This window comes from Heterodontus francisci, chromosome 33, assembly GCF_036365525.1.
Source record: "Heterodontus francisci isolate sHetFra1 chromosome 33, sHetFra1.hap1, whole genome shotgun sequence".
Classification (NCBI taxonomy): Eukaryota; Metazoa; Chordata; class Chondrichthyes; order Heterodontiformes; family Heterodontidae; genus Heterodontus; species Heterodontus francisci.
In genome coordinates this window covers 45,860,903-45,881,139 of record NC_090403.1, presented here as the reverse complement: position 1 = coordinate 45,881,139, position 20,237 = coordinate 45,860,903, and the positions used below count along the sequence as shown (strand labels likewise).

Genomic DNA, 20,237 nt, shown 5'->3' with positions numbered 1-20,237 from the left:
TGTCCCTCCTCCTTGAACCTGGGTCCGTTCTGATCTCTAAGAAGTGTAGCTGGCTACAGAGTTCATCTAATCACTGAGCCATTGAGAGCATTAGCAGAGGCTCCTTAATGGAAGCAGTCCTACAGAGAATAAAAATTCTATTTGTTGATGTGCTCTTCGCGATCTAACATTATAATATTATATCTGAAATGACAATATCTGAGTAGGAGTTCCAACAGATCTCCCCATTATGATGTACAGAGTGTTTATGAAATCCTTGTGCAACATTATACTTTAATAAATGTGGAGGTGGACATGATAGATGCTAACTGTAAATGCTGTATGAAAGCACAATTCATCAAGTTTTTTAATGTTAATGGTGTTAATCTTGCCATGTTAATGATGTTGAAACTGATTGAAAATGGTGACAGTTGAAGAAAAGGTGAACCACTGGAAAATTGGATTGAACAATGTTATATAAGATGGCGGTTATGTTGAAGCCTAGAAATTTGTTCTCTATTGTGTTAGAACCTTATTAATTATGCTTTGATATGCTGTTTACAGTTTGTTTCTAGCATGTGTTACCCTAAGTTATTACAGTTTCAAGTTGCACAAGATCTTTATAAACACATTTATTGATTCACATTCATTATATCACGAGGATCTTCTTCCCCATGTTATTTTGTATTTTCTGTCTTTCCTTTTCTCCATTTGCACCCATTTCACACTGTTCCTGAGAGGAGAAACTAGTGGTTCACTTTCTTTCAGGTTTCTGCTAATGCTTTAAACAAAAAAATCATCCTATTATGTAGTATGCTAGAGTGGCTAAGAGTGACCCATGTCCCAAACCTTCCTCCCAGTCCACATGTGCCACTCAAAGTTGTCAACAGAGTTGAGGAGGTCTCTTTGGAGATTAGGGATTGATAAGATAATGTTTTTGAATTCCCAGTCTTCAGTTTTCAGTCCTCAGTTTACTTCTAGTTCTTGTTCTGTCAGTGGTTTTGTAGAAGGTGTAGGAGTTTTTTGCCTGGTAAAATCAGAAGTGCATCTTGGCAGAGGAAGTTACAGAAGTTAAGGTTATACAACTATACCAGGTAGCTGTGAGTGTGTCACTTAGATGTACAAGTTCCCCTGAGATCAAGGGAGGTGAGAATTAGATGTATTCAGATATAGCTACCTGTGCAGGAGCAGAGGGCCAAGAGAGAATGGACGGCACCTCTACAGAGAGAGGTTTATCACTCTGACCTGTCAGGAGGCGAACAGCATCCTCCTCGAGAAAGACAAAGAGACCAGTTCATCCACACATAAGGATGAGGCTTCCCAAATCCTGGAAATATTGCTAACTACAAGAGTATAGACTTTCCATACACTGGCTGTCTAAAGCTATTTAAGGAGTTTAACGCTAAATGAATCTCACCAATTTATATAATCTCAACTGTAAATTTATAATTAGCAAGAGGTTAATACTGAATTACTATGACATAACTGAATTTCCTTTGTAACCTCTTATTTATTTCATAATTAACCCCATTGACTAATTATTTGCACATTCAATGTTTAAGTGCTGCTACCTTTGATGGTTCACGATTTTGTTGTCTAACTTCTTTGATAATTGGCAAATAGGGGTTAACTCATTCACCCAGTAGCTTGTGTGAATCCTGATAGGAAGTTAGTAATGTAAAGGTGAACTGGTTGGTGCAAGACAGTTTTTTCAGACAAATTTAGACATCACCCACTCCGCGGCATAGACAGGATTTTTTTCTGTGCTTTCCTCAGCATTTCGAACTCTCTGGTCCTTCCCAGCAAACACCTGTGCTGGCCTCTCACAAATGAAAACTAAAAATAACAGATTTTTATCCCCAATTTCCTCCCTTTCCTTCCTCCCCTAAAGCCTTCGACTTTCTTGCTCAGGACCTGTTCTTTCATGAGGCGTTAATGTGAAGGGTTAATGGTTCACCTGGTGCCTTTGATGAATATTATTGTCAGGGTATCAATCCCAGTATTCCTACAGGTGCTGGAGGATGAGTGGGTGCCTGTGATCGTATGTAAGCAAACAACTGTACCGTAAGAACCTAGAAACAGCAAATACGATAAATGATGAGTTATTCTGTTTTGGTGCTATTGCTTGAGGGGTCAATTTTGTCTAGAACACCAGGAGAACTCCATGTTTTACCTGTAAAAGTGCCGTTCCACATCCACCTGAACAGGCAGACAGCCTCATTGATCCAAAAGGCAGCACTGAACTATCAGTCTAGATCGTGCATTCAAGTGAGACTTGAACCCAGAAGCTTCTGGCTCAGATATGAAAATGCTATCACTGAGCTAAGCTGACTTAAAACAGGGATGGAATTTGCAAGCAACACAAAATGAAAGAATCCCAAAGAAAATAACTTAGCTAGGAGGAAACAGAACATGCAATGTGTTGCAAGTTGAAATGAGCAATATTTTTACTCCATGAATTATGTTGAACTAGCTCGGGGTGAAGTTGAAAGAAACCTAAGAGGGTTAGCTTAATGCGCTGAAGCAATTCTCCAGAGTATGGATCCATGGCGGGCCTACCACGCACAAGTGGTCATTATTTATTTATTGTTTGTCGTTGGCTAGGCCAGCATTTATTGCCCATCCATAATTGCCTTTGAGGAGGTGGTGGTGAACCGCCTTCTTGAATTGTTGCAGTCCATCTGGTGCGGGTACACCCACAGTGCTGTTAGGAAGGGGGTTCCAGGATTTTGACCCAACGACAGTGAAGGAACGGCGATATAGTTCCCAGCCAGGATGGTGTGTGGCTTGGAGGGGGCATGCAGGTGGCGGTGTTCCCACGCATCCGCTGCCTTTGTCCTTCTAGGTGGTAGAGGTCGCAGGTTTGGAAGGTGCTGTCGAAGGAGGCTTGGCAAGTTGCTGCAGTGCATCTCTTAGATGGTACACACTGCTGCCAGTGTGCATGGATGGAGTGCCAATCATGTGGGCTGCTTTGTTCTGGATGGTGTTGAGCTTCTTGAGTGTTGGAGGAACTTCACTCATCCAGGCACATACTACAGAGTACATGTGAGAGCAGGCTATTTGATGTTTTCATCTGACACTTACAGTATACACTCCTCCCAGAGGTTGCTCAATAGTGTTGGGGATTTAATGATTTTCCCCCTCCTTATTGTGGGGACACCACCAATACTTTGTATTTAACAGTAAGCAGAGCAGTAATCAACAATGTAATTTTAAATCAGTGGAGAATAAATTAGAGGATGCCATGTTAAATCTATAGAGTGCTGTGGTCAGAGTACCGTGTTCGTCATAAAGATACAAGAGAAACATTTAAACTCTGGAGGTGGTATAAAGGAGAGGCATGCGATTTGCCACTAGTATCAGGAGGTGAGCTTAGTTTTTAAAGGTGGCCACTGAGAGGGGACCTTAGAGGAAGACATAACATATTAAACAGTATAGAATGTGAATCTGAGGCTCAGCTGCACCATAAATCACATTAGGATGAAGAGACAAATAGCTTCAAATTGGTTAAAGGTAAAATTTATCTGAAATCAGGAAACGAGTTTGTGTAGTGAGTGATCAATCATTGGAGGTATAGTTGCATTTATTTAACCAACAATCTGATGGGAATGTGGTCTGGAGAAGTGTGGAGGTTTTCCTGGATGGATGAGCCAATCTAGGCCAAATCGTTTTCTATCTCAATATTCATCTTGTGATCTGGGATGTAGCGTCTGGCTCCTGTCTCTCTTTTATCTTCATTTTCTTCCTAATCATTTGAGCCAGACAAACTATCTGGGACTGTTATCAGTTTTGCCTCTTCTTGCACTTTCAAGACATGGATTATTATTGTGACTCATTCAGTTTCTTTAATGTCAACTAACTTCTTGTTATTGCCAGATTTCCCCTTGAATTCACTTTTGTTTCCAGTTTATAGGCCCTGCTGTGCCCAGATAAATACTTGGTTGGTTTGTTGAAAAAAAATCGTGCTTGATTCAGGACCTTTAGAAGCCTTCAGATGGAAAGGCCAACTTGAAAATTTCAGCACCACATCTCAGTTAACCATTCAGACAAGAACAGCAATATTTGCTTAAGCAGATACTTGTCCACAAAGCTGCCTCTACCGATATGGCAGCACCCGTAACGCAGGCATGGGACATCGTGCCTGCAACTGGTCCTCTTTGCTGCAATTTTCCATCTTGAAATTGGGCATAATGAGGACCCTTGACTTATTTCTTCATTCAGCTGAACACTAAGATTGGGGTAAGACTCCAGTTAGTAGCCAGCACATTGAATCTTCAGCAGAAAAATGGGCTAATGATTCAGGATAATCACAAAGACTGTCCAGACATTTCTGGAATGTTCCCTTCAGGGAATCTTACTCTGCCTTGTTCCGGAATTAGGTTAACCCTTAATTAACGCTACGACCAGAGTGGAGGTGCAAAACTAAACCACCTTTTACCAATGGTATTATTGCAAAGTTATTGTGCCCTCAGATACACACATACATCTAACTTTAACCATAATGAACTGGCAGATGCTCAGAATGGTTCAGCAATAAGCTTTCTAAGCTTTCCCTTCAGAATTCTTTTTACTCTGGTGCAGTCGCCCTTTCTAATGCATCTGGTTTCTTCTTGTAGTAAAAAATGTTGCTCTGTGTACACAACAGAAAACCAAACATCAAAGACTGTGTTTATCTCCTTATACAAGGTCATTGGCAGGGATTAACCGCAACACCTCCAGTAAACTTTAGAACATTGTCCTGTCCTCTGACTGAGTACATTAAAGAAATGTGGTATTTTAAATCCTAAATCTCCATCTTATCCAGATAGGCTTTTAAAGCTTTTGAAAAGCTTGCTGTCCTTACCTGGTCTGGCCTCTATGTAACTCCAGTCCCAGACCACTTAAATGACTTCTGAGGTGACCCAGGAAGCCACTCAGGTGTCAGTGCAACTAGGGATGGGGATGGGAATGGGAATAAATGTTCGCATTGCCATTGGCAGCTGTGCCTTCAGCTACCCAGGTCCTAAGGTATAGACTCCCTCCCTAAACCTCTCCACCTCTCTATTCCTCTCTCTTTCTTTAAGATACTACCTCTTTGTCCCAAGCTTTTTGGTCACCTGTCCTAATATCTCCTTACGCCGCTCGATGTCAAATTTTTGTCTGAAACTCAGTCCTGTGAAGTGACTTGGGACGTTTAACTACGCCAAAAGTGCTATATAAATGCAAGTTGTTGTTGTTGCCAATGACGCTCACATCCGAATCCTTTTTTTAAAAGGTTGATTTTTGTTCATGTTGAGCTGTCTGGGATATTATTACTTTTTATTACATTTTTCCAAATTGGATAACTTAAATCTAACTTACATGTTGTAACTGCAGAGCCAGATCTTCATATAGTGCAGCTTCAGAAGTGAAAAAAACAACATAGAGAGTACACAGTAGGTCTGTGGAGGTCATGTGACCTTGTGTTCATGCCCTCCAGAAATGGATAACCTGCTGGCACTCATTGTCCCACACAGATCATGACCACTTGGGTGGCAAATGGGTTTGAAAACGTGCACTGTTAAGGTGCTTTTATATTCCAGTTCCGAATTCAGGAGAGCAGGGCTATTCCCGGCCTATGAGTGGGCAGTGGGGAGGAGGGAGAACATGTTTGCCTATTTCCATTTATATCAGTTGCTGTAGAGAAATGGAGCTAAGGAACATGGCGGCAGCTCGCAAGGTCAACACGAAATTGGGGTTACAATACCACGGGAACCAGGTAGATCAGGGCAGTTTACTTTTCCAACTGCAGCCCATGATGAAAGAAATGGGTGCCTTGGTGATGCCACACCTGGAGTACTGTGTACAGGTTTGGTCTCCTTACCTGAGGAAGGACATACTTGTCCAGGAGGGAGTGCAAGGAAGCTTCACTGGACTTATTCCTGGGGTGAGGGGATTGTCCTATTAGGAGAGATTGAGTAGGCTGAGCCTGTATTCCCTAGAGTTTTGAAGAATGAAAGGTGATCTTATCCAAAACATATAAAATTCATAAGGGACTTGCGAGGGTAGACGCTGGGAAGATGGTTCCCCTGTCTGGGAAATCAAGAACTAGTGGCCACTGTCTCAGAATAAGGGATCGGCCATTAAGGACTGAGATGAGGAGAAATGTCTTCACCCAAAGGATTATGAATCTTTGGAATTCTCTACCCCAGGGAGCTGTGGATGCTCAGTGGTTGAGTATATTCAAGGTACAGAGCGATAGATTTTTGGGTTCTAAGGGAATTGAGGGATAGGGAGATCATGTGGAAATGTGGAGTTGACGTAGAAGATCCACCATGATCTATTGACTGGCAGAGCAGGGCAGAATGGCCTACTCCCGCTCCTATTTTATATGTTTGTATGTTTGTCTGAAGTTTCTATAAAAAATATATAGAAATTGGAAGGTTAAGGAAATAAAAAAAGCCACAGTACAGGCAATGGTGAATTTTTTTTTACTAATTGAAAGGTAACTATGAGGTGATCTGTTTAATCCGCGTTCCTTTAAAATTAGAACATGGTGTTTCGTGCTACTCACTTGTAAGCCTCACCTCTTATTCTTCTGCTTTTACTATATTGCGTTGCATTGCTCGGGGCAATAACCATAAAATCTGCTTCATTCCCCAGGTCAACAGTTCCCTCACTAAAAGTCATGTTTACCTTGCAGGCATTGGATCACAGGAGAACATCAATCTGCTCCGTCTGGTTTCGGAAGACTCTCCATATGTATCCACAGTTAAAGCATTGGATGGAGAAACTGCATTTAATTTTCACCCGGGTTTCACCCCCACACCACATCCAATTGGAACCCTCTTTCCAGACCCATTTTATGAAGATTTTGCTGTCCTAGCCAGATTGAAGCAAACCAATTTGAAGGGTGGGGTGATCTTTGCTGTTGTGAATTCTGCGGAGGAGATCATTTCCCTCGGGGTTAAGCTGTCCCCAATAGAGAATGGCATGCAGACAATCGACTTTTACTACACTCCCCCTTACGCTGAGGTGTCCAGAAAAGCGGTTTCCTTCAAAGTGCCAGCCAGGATCAAACGATGGACAGGTTTTGGGCTCCGTGTCGAGGGAAACACAGTGATTCTGCATCAGCAGTGCCAGAGACCCCAGCGACTTAAGTTCAAAAGGTCATGGGAGCCTCTGGAGTTTGAGCCAGATTCTAAAATATTCATCGCTAATGCTGAAAAAACAGACAGGGACAAATTAACTGTGAGTTCTCCTGATGTGCAGATAGAGTTCATTTGATTTTAAGGTCTAGTTTAAAGTTTTCAAAATATCGGCAGATTATCTATAATTTTTTTTCATGTATTTAACTTGTTTAAGGTATTATTGTTAGATAAATAGATACTGTAATTCAAAAGATTGTCGACTAAGAATGCCAGATTAAATTAATTTAACCGTCATAATCTGTCAATCCAGCTGCTAGTAGACATTTGACACTTCTCTCAAATCCTATGATTTCAGCTCAGAAGTCTTGCTCAGGGATCCTAATAAGGATTGAGAGTACGGGAGCAATGGTTATGTGATCATGGAAGAGGTGCTTAGCGCCTGGAATCCATCTCCATTGCTTCCGCCAGAGATCACCGAGAGAGGAATGCTGGATGGCATCATTAACTGCAGAGTTAAAACATTAACTATTTCACAATTTTTATGTTGAAGAGCAGCTACTACACAAATAAAATAAAAGACACAGAGTCAATAGAGAGAAACCAGAGGACACCGATTTAATGTGCTGAGAGTGTGGTGGAGGTCGACTCAATTGGGGCTTTCAAAAGGAAATTGGATAAGCAACTGAAGGAAAAAAACAATCGCAAGGCGAAAGGAAGGGGGCAGGGGAGTGGGTCTGAGCTCCTCTTGCAGAAAGCTGGCATGGGCTGAATGGGCTGAATGGCCTCCTCCCGTGCTGTAACCAACCTATGATTCTGTAAAGGAGGTTATTTCTGGTTAACTGGGAATGGTTTTAAATCATAAGTCCTTAGGGAAATTACTTGAGGGACTTGAGCTTCTGACTGCAAAATTGTCCTGAAGCTATGAGGGTCATTTTAACTTGTCCACCCCTTATTTCCCACACAATTTTTCTATTGCCCTCAACGGTAAGGAAGATCAGGCAGAAGGGATAACAGGCGGTCAATTTGATTTTACCCGTTTTAATCCATCAGCCAAAGTTAAAGTGACCCTCCCCCCACCTATGAGTTTATTGTGACACTTCTATCAGACTGTGTGCAATTTATTTCATTATTTTGTCTGCTCCTGATTGTTCTGGTGTGAGGCTGCCATTTCAAAATCTTGTGGGTGCTTTGCAAAATGTGTTTTATAACTGGCCCCATTCGATTGAGAAAATATATTTAAAACCTTTATGATGGAAATTTTACAAAATGGTGTCAGTCTTACTTTAGAATTTTAAATATTTAAACTCTCTTTTGCTAAAGCTACAGAGAGCCCCACTTCTTTGTTAATGTCTGTGTATGATTGTTCCAGAATGAGGTGGACTCTGTCCCCCATGAATCCCCTGGTTTTGCAAAGGGTCCCATAAAGTAATTCAGCTTAAAGCTGACGAAACCCATTACACAAAGGACTGGAGGATTGGCTTGTAAAACAAGGCTGGAACCCAGATTCATAGTGAATGTGGCTGAGCAATCGGGGGCGTCAGGCAATGTTAGAATAGTGTCTGCTTTTTTTATATTCGTTTATGGGATGTGGGCGTCGCTGGCTAGGCCAGCATTTATTGCCCATTCCTAATTGCCCTTCATCTGAGTGGCATTTTTTAAGAGTCAACCACATTGCTGTGGGTCTGGAGTCACATGTAGGCCAGACCAGGTAAGGACGGCAGATTTCTTTCCCTAAAGGACATTAGTGAACCAGATGGGTTTTTACAACAATCGACAATGGTTTCATGGTCACCATGAGACTAGCTTACCTGCTTGGCTAAGGAATTGGCATGTTAACAATGCTGAGACTTACAATCACTACATCCATACTTGGGGGAATAGGGTGTCAGGCAATACTGGAACTCATATTTGCTGGTAGGTTATCAGGTAGGAACGGGATTGTAACTAGTGACACTGGCAGTGTGAAGCAAGTATATTACCAGTTACCTAGCTCATTCAGTTGGGTTTTACATCAATTTTAAAGGTTGAGAGAGTGATTCGGTTTGCAAGTACGATGACAGTAGAAACAATAACAGCCCTGTCCATCACTGCGTTAGAGATCATCGAAACTTTTAGTTCCAGGTTCAGCTTTGCAGACAACGTGAAATCAAAATTAAAAGTTTGACTTTTGGAAACTACAAGATAGCCGAGGAGACAAAAACAAAAGACTTTGTAATCTGTATGTTTAGACTTTCAGGAAATGGAAAATTAAATTCTAGGAAATATTTAGGACAACTTGTATCTTCTTGTGGTGATGTGGAGCAGGAATAATACACTGCTGGGACATTCAAGGTTGGTCCAAACATACAATAAATGTTTCACATTTTTCAAACCATTTTCCTTAAAAGTGGCCGTATCCAATATGCTGTCTAATGTGATACAAACTTAGAAAATAAGCACAGCAATAATGTTACAATTTGGGGCTTTTGTAGAAATGTTTTATTTCTCAACAGTGTCCAAAGGAGAGATCTGAAGCACAAAATGTTTGGCAAATACTAGAGTACCCATTAAAAAAATTATGCTCCTTAAGAACAGTCATTGTGGTTGAACAACAAATTTCTGAAAGGCAAATTGCTCCCACTTTTGTCTTTTTGTAACTCCCTTATTGTCATGCTTTGATTTTAATGTGCAGAACTGGAAAAGACTGTGATCCATCTGGCCAGTCCTAGTCCCACCATGCCTCTCAAACCTGTTGTGTGATTGCCTTTAAAAGTGATGTCTCTTTAAGATCTTAGTATGTTAATAAACCTTCAATCAACTGAATTCCAAGCATCTCATTTATGTTGCTTCAGACAACATAAAAAGCTTCTCATTACAACACCCTGCTTTCAGATTTTCTGCCAGGTACTTATCCAATTTTCTCTTGAATTTGCTGCAGGACTCAGTCGTTACTGCCTCCCTTGATGGTCCATTCCATTCATAAATGTCCCTTGCAGATTGCTTCCTTCTTCACCAATGAGATATTAAAATTCAGACTCTGAATTCAGATTCAAGAATGCCAGAATCTCTGAGGCCAAACACAATTAAACTTTATCTGCATACATCATCCTTACTTGTCTGTCCTGCCGCTAATGCCACGTTTTTGTTTTTCTCAGGGGGCCATTCAGCATTTGTCCATCACATCAAACCTTGAGGATGTAGAGAAGCTGGAATACATGAAGTGTGATGATAGCCCGGTTAATGAAGGTGATGATGAAGATGACCTAGAGGTATGAATTGCAGAATTATCACGACTGAGTGGTGCAGAGGGTTAGAACAATACTCTCTGATATACCAGATGGCAGGTCAAGAGGGCCTGGTTCTGGGATGTGAAAGTTCTTTTTTTAAAACGGTGGTTGATCAACAGCTGGAATGCATTGCCAAGAAGGATGGTTTAGTCCGGGTACTGGGCTCACTTAAGAAATAGATGCTAAAATGGAAAGTTGGCTGGGTTCATAATCCTGATGGGTGAAATCACATGGGCTGGAGGGATTTCTTCATCTGAACTTATCTCTTTGATCTTGCTGTTTTGTAAACACTATCCCTCCAGCTATGGATCTTGACTTCATTCCAGAATGGTTGAGTGAAAGCCTGCTCTTTGACAAAAGTTGGCACAGAACTGACAGTGGAACCAACACCAGAATAGTGTTAGAAAAGGAAGATTCACTCTGGTGTGGTTGTCCAAGTAACCCCCTCCTGAGGTTGAGGTTAAAGCTTACGAAAATCCCAGCAAAGCAGAAGGACCTTAACTGTCTATCTGACATGAATTACACCTAACCTCAAAATGCTTGTTGCTGGCATTGGTTGTTCTTTATCCTTCACCCTAACTAGCACTAAAAAAACATTAACTTGTTCCTCAAACAACAGCAAGCATTTCACAATTGTAGAATGATATGAAGTGCATCACATTACTTTTTCTTTTTATTTTTAACTGGTGAACCATGTATTGCCTCATGTCTATCAATTCTCTCCCTCAACTTCTGCACCTCTCTACTTTGCTATCTGCCTTTAAGAGGCTCCTTAGAACCTACCTCTTTGACCAAGCTTTTGGTCATCAAGCCTAATATCTCCTTATGTGACTTGGCATTATATCTTGTCTTATAAAGCCCCCATGATGCACCTTGGGGTGTTTTATTAAGTTAAATGCACTAAATAAATACAAGTAGTTGTGAAAACTAACTGAGCTTTGAAACAGTGCCATAGAAGTATAAACTCACTACAAATATAATGTTAGATATGGATGGTAGCCCTGTTGCACAGGTCATTGGCATACCTGTGAGTTTCTAAGGGGTGAGTTCCTGATCACAGCTAAGCCACAGGAGGAAGTGGTGCTGAAACCAATTTCTCTAGCAACAGGGGAAATCAGACGAAGAGCCACCCCAGGCCATCCCTATAGCACTCAGCTCATGACCATTGGAGTGGACCAACTCTTGTCTAAGGAATGGTGAGTTACATTGGGTAACCTGCAGTCACATAGACCTTACTACAAACAAACTATAAAGCAGCTTGCTTTCGTCTGTATTGGAGCTTTCTTCCTATCGTTTCCTGTGCTCAACTCGCATGAGGCAACTCATCACCAAACGTGACAAGGCACAACTGCGCAGGCAGCTGAAATTGACCACTCTGGGCCCGGGAACCAGCTTGTATTTTTTTCACATCATCTTGGCATTTAGTGTAACACTGTAGAACATTTATATAAGACATAATACTGTTATCAGTCGATGTAAATAAAGCGTATTGTTATAATAAACATTTGGGTTGGAGTCATGAACGGATTTATTGTCACCAGATTAAGAATCCTTTGTTGAGACATGTGCCGTAGGGAAATCTACAAACAGTGTATCTTTTTAGTATTTGACTAATTGGTGTCTTTTCCTACCATAGTTTTCTGGTGTGCTCGAGGTCACGGAGCCCAACATTCAGGTTACTACATTGCAACCGGTAAGTGGAGAATACGTAATGTAATCGACATATTTTGAAAGCCTTGTTTTACAGTGGGGTGTTGTTCAACCTTTTTCAGTTGATTATAGTTCTTGGACGTTGCTTGATAGGATCTGAATGAAAGCTCCTGTAATTTTAATGTAAACACAGCTTGAATAAAATAGCAGCCAACATATTGATCTAGAAAAGGAAGATTCTAGCAAATCAACCCGCTTGCCATCTTTGAGGAACTGACACCCTAATAAACAATGGAAACTCCAGCAATGTAATGTACTTTTAAAAGGCAAAGCTCAGCAGAAACGGCTACCAGTTAAGATCAAAGTGGCAGGTCATTCGGGTAAATCTTGGGAATGAGCAAGAAATTGATTCAAGGATAGATCTGACAGGAGTATTTTGAGGGCAGCACTGTGTGTGGATCGCTGTTGGAACCATTGATATTTGGAATTTACATCAGAGACTTGCATTCAGAAACTCAACACTAATTAGCAAAGTTTGTAGATTATATCAGACTATGAGGGGCGAGTTTATTATGAGGAGGTAGCTCAGGAACTACAAAATAAATTGGACAAAATGGGTGGAAAAATGGCAGATGTCTGTAAATGTGGATATCTGTAAAGCATTGCATATAGGAAGAAAAATAATGGATTCTGAGTGCAGGATGAATGGTGTCAGAATAACAAAGGATGAAGCTGAAAGCAAGTTAGGCATTTTAGTATACTCAGCATTTAGTATTTCCAATCACTGTTGAGCAACAGTCAACAAAGGAAATAGAGTGTCAAACTATATAATCAAAACAGGAGAACATAAGAAGAAGCCATGCTCAAATTGTGCAGCTGTCTAGCCAGAACTGACTACTGAGTCTAGTTCTGGCCACTTTGACATAAGGGAGACATTCAAACATTAGAAGCAGTGCAGAACAGTGACACAAATCCAATCTACAGTGACAAAGGAAAGATTGGACTTCTTGCATCTTTAGATAACATGGCAGTGGATACCTTACCAGATACCAGAATATAAAATAATTGACTGTTTAGAAATGTAAAACCAGATCAACACTTCAAATTAGACTGTGAAATGGGACAAGGGACAGAGGTTCAAACTAGTAAAAGGCAAATTGAGGACTTTAGTTCCTATGTTGATCACTTATTGAATGTGGAATGGGTCGAACAGTGAAGGCAAAAAAGCTAAATCATTTATGAAACAATTGGATGCCAGGTTAGGAAGACCCCAGGATGGACAGCTGGAGGTGGATCAAAATGTGTATTTATCTTGTGATCTGGTAAATTAAAAGGATCACTAAAGGCTAGAAGCAGAATTTGCTGTCCATGAAACCTGAATGAGGAAGCACCTGGTTCAGTAACATAAAAGAGTGAGAATTATAAGGACTACTCGGAGAATATATAGAGATCATTCAGATATGAAAGCTATGGTAATATAAAAGAGGCATACAAGCCAGCCAATTATGATTTTACTATCTGTTTTCACACTTGGGTGCTAATGGAATTCAGGCCAAGAAGTTCACTTTATGCAGCTGTGCAGTTCAACACTGCTTTCTTTATAATCTGCCATAAAGTTATGGAGGGCAGATAATCACAGCATACTCGGTACATAGTTCCAAGGTGTTGGATCAGATCAGTTGGATGATTAATTTACTGAAATATTCATAAGCTGGGAGGAATTGCTGTGTTTTAGCAGCAGGAAGAATTCCTTGTCATCACCATTTTTTACGCAATGGCAGATCTTTTTTGTTAACTGTTTTTACAAGTTTGCCTGTCAAAGTGATCAGCGGAAAGCTTTCCACTGGGTTGGCAATGCACTGACTCAGAGACCAAAGGGAACACCCTCTCCCCTGTACCCTCTCACCCACCAGCCCCCCAGGCCAGAGCTGAGCAGATGGGCTCTGAAGTGATATCACTGAGATTTTTAGATTTCCACAGTGCCTCCTAGTTTGCATAATTTGTATCTGTGAGAAATAATTAAATTTCTCTTTGACTTTAATTGTAGGCTTGGAACTCGGAACAAGGTCATTACAGATATACGGAGCTATGCTTAATGTCTAGATACCATTTATTTTCTTCTCCTACAATTCCACTCTTGCAGCCTCTTCATTGCTCTATTGAAGGTAGTCACTCCTGCTGAAGTATAGTCCTATGGTTCTCCAATGTCATCCATATGGCCTTTCGTCATGTATGAGCTCCAACTTCAACTGTTTGATCAAGAGGGGGAAATCATAGCTGAGCCTAATCCTACTCTCCTGGCTTGCATACACATTATACAAGAGCAATCAGGAGCAAGGAACACAGAGCTATTTTTCTACTTGCAACTAGGGCACCACAGCCAGTTGTAGCAACCCCACTGCCAGACCAGCCTTCGAACTGAAACCTTACTGTTCTGTATAACTTTGTTCCTTACGGGCAGTTTATTTATCCACTGAGCCGCTAGTAATCGACAATTTCTTCAGGAGTTTGAGGGTGTCTACTGCTTTGGCTTTCTAAATGCCTCAGATTGTTCTGCTGTTTTGAACCATTGATAAGTTATCTGTGTCTGATTACATTGCAACCTTTGTAATTATGCCTGTTTGCTCTCGGTTATTAATGTGAACAAGGTTGACTGGCAAATTACTGTAGTCAACAGCAACATGGCTGCCCTTCCCCCACCTTATTCCCAACAGAAGGTTTAATAAATTACCATTTACACTGACGAAACTAAATCTCCCATTTGTAAATTCGTGACAAGATCTCTTATCACAAAGCTTCTAATTAAGATTTATTTCTCAAGAGAAGCTACACTTTCAGGTTCAGATGTCATAAAACAATCCAGATAGAAATTCAGACAATTTGAGCTCTGAGGGAGGATACACACCCCTTCTCCATTATCGTTTTATTATGCTGTGGATTTTCTGTCACAAATTGGTATTCTTAACTGGAACTATTAACCCTCTGAGGGGTAAGGGAGATTTCACCAGCATTATAAAGAGGATTACAGGGTTGCCAATACCTCCGTTCAAAAAGGGAGAAAAGGGTCAACTAGGTAACTGTAGAACAGTCAATGTAATATTGTTTAGGGTAGGCTTCTAAAGGCCATAAATATGGAATAAAGTAAATATGCACTTCGAAAGACATGCATTAATGAAGGCCAGCTGCATGGATTTGTTAAAAACAAGTCATGTCTGACAAATGTAATTAACATCTTTGAGGAAAATGGGAGCAAGCATGAAGGATTGAATGGCCTCTCTCTATACTGTAAGATACAATAATTCTCAAATACCGAGAATGCTACGTGACGCAAAAATACATCAGTCGATACTCATCATCTCACTCCGTAGGTGTGAAATTTCATTAGGAGATTAAATGAATAGGATAAGATCCTGTTAAGGCAAATTGGAAGTGGTCTGTGCAAGAAACAAAGCTTGGTGGGTCAATAATGTTTGCAATTTGTATTGCAATTGTTGCTCAGTTACAACATGTAGTCATGCACATGACCCAGGAGGCTGAGATTAGTGGGTGGTAGACAGACATGCATTCATATAACTCCTGATTACATCACTCAGAAACATCTAAAATCACATCACGTGCAAGAAACTATTGAAGTGCAATGCGTGCTGTTGTGTAAGCAATTTTCATTTGCCATTTAACCACGCCTCAGTTGTATGTTGAAGTCCCTATTGCTGCTTCATGTACCTAAAGGATTTACTTTCTTTTATAGAAACCCTTCCATCCGTCAGAAGCGACTTCCGATCAGAAATCCATGCCAGGCTCTGGGGAGGAGGCTATCACAAGCCTGCCCACAAAGGTGGACACTTTAGATACTGGAACAGGTGAACACAGAATCCCTATAATGTATCAGAACCACTGGTGGTACCCACATGAATGACGTCTCATGTGAGATCAAGGCTGTAGCCACAAACAACAGTAATGGTAGCAGGAGAGAAGAAATGTACTGAACCAGAGGAGACTGTGGTGCCTTAACCGAGAGGAGCTTACCATCAAGGTGATAGTGAGCATGGGGCCCATTAGTGGTAGGGGATAGGAAGCCTCCATGAGGATGACATTCCCTGCTGGGACTCACATAGCTTACCATTCCTAGTGTCAGCTATGACTCAGTTGGTAGCATTCTTGCCTCTGAATCAGAAGATTGTAGGTTCAAGTACCATCTGGGGCTTGAGCACAAAAATCAAGGTTGACACTCCAGTGTTGCACTGTCAGAGGTGTCATCTTTCAGATGAGATATTAAACCAAGGCCCCATCTGTTTGCTTGGTTGAATGTAAAAGATCCCATGGCACTATTTGGAAGAAGAGCAGGGGAGTTCTCCCTGGTGTCTTGGCCAATATTTATCCCTCAATAAACATCACAGAAACAGATTATCACATTGTTGTTTGTGGAAGCTTGCTGTGTGCAAATTGGTTGCTGCGTTTTCTACATTACAACAGTGACTACACGTCAAAAGCACTTCATTGGCTGTAAAGAACTTTGATACGTCTGGTGGTCTTGAAAGGCGCTATATAAATGCAAGTCTTTCTTTATTTCATGTATATCAGTTTATCTTTAAGAATCACCCATCCTAATCTCTTGCATTTAAACAGGAAGCAGCGTTAAACAGGCCAACTTATTCTATTTGAGATACTGCTCCTTTGAACGAGCTGAAGTTGTCTCAAGATCAGGGCAGGACTGTAGACCCCAATGTAACTAGCTTGTGCTTCAGTAAGTTTGCAAAAAGGTGTTTTCTGCTGCTTTTTAGGTCCAGTCACCTTGGCTGTAAGCAAGCTGGAAGTCTTGCAGCAGAGAGTACAAACACCAGGCATCGGTCCATCTTACTCATCAGAAACATACACAATAGGAAATTCCTGTACATAGCAGGTGCACACAACAAAAAATTCGTACACACAGGAAGTATCCACAACAGAGAGTTCTTCGGGTGCCCTGCTCAACATTCTCATCTCAACCATCAACTGGTGATAATTGGTCATTTATCTCATTAACGTTTGTGGTAATTTCCTGCACACAAAATGCCAGTCAAAACCACCCACTTAAAAATAGTGACTGCACTTCAAACATAAATTATTTGCTATTAAGCACATTGAGGGGTTTGGAGGTATCGCATGTCTTCCTTTGTGACATCGGCTGAAAATACAATGTCAGGTTCCACATATACGCTGGTGGAACCCAGCTTGACTTCATCACCATCTCCCTCGGCCCCTCTGATTTGCCACGCTGCTTGAGTGACATCCAGCATTGGATGAGCATAAATTTGCTCCAATTAAATATTGGGAAGACCGAAGCCATCATAATTAGTCACTGCCACAAACGTTGTTCCCTAGCCATCCTTCTCCCTGGCCACTGTCTGACATTGAACTTTGGTGTGCTATTTGACCCTGAGCTGAGCTTCCAACCCCATAGACTCTCCAACACCCAGACTATCTACTTCCACCTCCATAACATCGGCCATCTCCATCCCTACCTCAGGTCATCTGCTGCTGAAACACTCATCCATGCCTTTGTTATCTCTAGATTTGGCTATTCCAATACACTTCTGGCTTACTTCCCACCTTGCACCCTCTGTAAATTTCAGCTTGACTAAATCTCTGCTGCTGCAACTCACACCAAGTCCCAATCACCCTTCACTCCTGTGCTTGCTGACTGACACTGGCTTCCGATCCTGTAACACTTTGATTTTAAAATTCTCATCCTCGTTTCCAAATTCCTCCATGGCCTCGCCCCTCCCACCTCCCTATCTCCGTAACCTCCTTCAGCCCCTACAATCCTCCGAGATCCCTTCACTCCTCCAATTCTGACCCTCTTGTGCATCCCCAATTATCATCGCTCCACCATTGGTAGTTGTACCTTTGGTCGTCTGGACCCTGAGCTCTGGAATTCCATCCCTAAACCTCTCCGTGAAGTTATTAGATTCTTTAGAGAAGGATACCTGCTATCCTTAGCTGGACTGGGCATCTATGATTCCAGTTCCACACCAGCAATGTTAACACTTAAGTGCTGTGTGAAATGTCTCGCAAGCACTCTGTTGTATCAAAGTGCTACGATCGCTACCGAACAACATTGTGGGAGCACCTTTACCACACAGACTGTAGTGACTCAAAAAGAAGACCTACTGCCACCATTTCTGGCAACCCCGAGATGGGCAATAAATGCCAACAACACCCACATCCTGTGAACGAATAATTAAAAAAAGGTATGTTACATTCAGTTCTGATGAGAGGCCACTGACCTGAAACGTTAACTCTGCTTCTCTCTCCACCGATGCTGCCAGACCTGCTGAGTATTTCCAGCACTTTTTGGTTTTATTTCAGATTTCCAGCATCTGCAGTAGTTTGCTTTTATGTTACATTCGTTGTTGCTTTAGAAATATGACAGTGAGATAAACACAGAGTGTTTGTAAAATAGAGACAAGTGGATTGTCTACAAAATTATTGATTGATAACCGTGAACAAAACTTATGCCAAAATGATTTATTTGTTGCTAGATGACGAAGGCATGCACATCAAATCTGAGGATGGAGAGAAGTCGCCATTGTCAAAAGGAGACAAGGTGAATTGAAGTAGAGAATTGTATAGAATGTTCAACAGTGGCAAAGGACCCCCTCAGATCATTAATTTTAAAAGGTCAACCGACAAGCAGGTTAACCTGCTACTGGGTAGAGACTTATTTTTTCCCTCCAAATTCTCTCATTTCCTTTCAGCCATAGGTCTTTTGCCACCATTAATCCTGCTCCAGAAGAGATTGTGGATAATGTTGTTCAGTGTCCAACTGGTAGAAGCAATGGTCCAAGTTGGAACTTGCCAGGCTTTTTTGATACCTTTGAGTTGGGACAACTCATTTTATTTCGCCAGGCTGCCTTCGTGAGCAGGAATGGATCTCACCAACAGAGGAAAGTGAATCAAACTCTATAGACTGCTACTGAGCTCAAGCTCACCACATTCAGATACATGAGCCAGTGTATCACTGCTATACAGGAGCATTGGCTCAAAGGTGAATAGCCATCGCTGTGGTTGTATTCATTCCCCCATCCCCAGCCGTGGCCACCATGTCCATTTCCAGTGCCACACCTGCTGCCCGGCTAAAGTTTGCCAACTCAACATCTTCCCGCTCTGTATGGCTGAGTATCATGGTGGGCAGTACATTTGCCTTCTGAGCTCAGGATTGCTACATTGGCCCAGATTTTGCAGTCAGCAGCAAAGCAAGGGCACTGCCCTTGAAGAAAGCTCCCAGAAAGATCAAGCAACCTCAATGGCGCAGACATCTCCTTCCCCAACATCAGTTTAAATCTGGTGCCAAGGCAAATGGATGTCTTAGCATGCAGCACAGTGATGAGAGCAAGCAGGTAAGTAGCCAATCCCATTTAAGTAGTCACAGACAGCCAATCAGGAAATTACAAGGGCTTAATATTTTAATTTACATTTTCAGATAGCAAAATAATTGATTCTGATTAGATTATGATAGAAGCTAAAATAAAGATAAACAAACAACTTTTTTTTGTAAAATGTGGAATTTTTTTTTATCACAATGGAAAAATTTGACATTCCACAAATACAAAACTAGCATTTCAGGGCCAGTGAGGGTGTTCAGCAGTAAGTATGAAGTTAGTATGCTGTTAAAAAAAAAAGTTACACTTCATTCAACAAGGTGTAACTTTATCAACATAAGAGTGCAAGTTGTTAACTATTCAGTTGATTTCCATTGATTGCAGTCTGGGGGAATCGCGACAGCGAACACTCTGGTGGAGTATAGAATCACTGACAGTAACTTCTGGATTTCTGCTTTATTCTGGGCAAGTGCGGACTCCCGAAGTTGCTGTCAGTCTCAGTGGAGTAATGATGGCGAATGCTAACAGTTTCACCATCATTACCACAGCAAAATCTGGGCCATTTATTCATGAAGATAATGTCCATTTAACTATTACCATTATAAAGGTGATTAATATTGGTGTAGTCAGAGATAACCAACAGAGTTATTGGTTGATATTCACTGCCATTGAGTTCTATATTTCTTTCTGTGAGACAAAGTAAAGTGAAAAATTCCAAATTCCAAACACCAATCAATTGTTATTGCTTTCCAGGATGAAGTTGGTCCATGTATCTGTCCTGTGTCCCCTGGACCTCCAGGGCCAAAGGTATGGAAATGATTTATGGCAGAATTTTCATCAATCAGAACTGGAAAATCAGTCAGTGGTAACTG

General features: G+C 41.3%; 1 protein-coding gene across 3 annotated transcripts in view; it reads left to right on the top strand.

The window, feature by feature from the left end:
• The window catches only part of LOC137348167 (collagen alpha-1(XVIII) chain-like), an 80,642-nt gene that overhangs the window by 9,526 nt on the left and 50,879 nt on the right, over nt 1-20,237 (top strand). For all 3 annotated transcript variants that reach the window (XM_068013461.1, XM_068013460.1, XM_068013459.1), the window contains exons 2-7: nt 6,641-7,188; nt 10,223-10,336; nt 11,991-12,047; nt 15,753-15,864; nt 18,526-18,590; nt 20,119-20,172. In XM_068013461.1, coding sequence (XP_067869562.1) covers nt 6,641-7,188; nt 10,223-10,336; nt 11,991-12,047; nt 15,753-15,864; nt 18,526-18,590; nt 20,119-20,172 — 950 coding nt within the window. The remainder of the gene's footprint in view (nt 1-6,640; nt 7,189-10,222; nt 10,337-11,990; nt 12,048-15,752; nt 15,865-18,525; nt 18,591-20,118; nt 20,173-20,237) is intronic.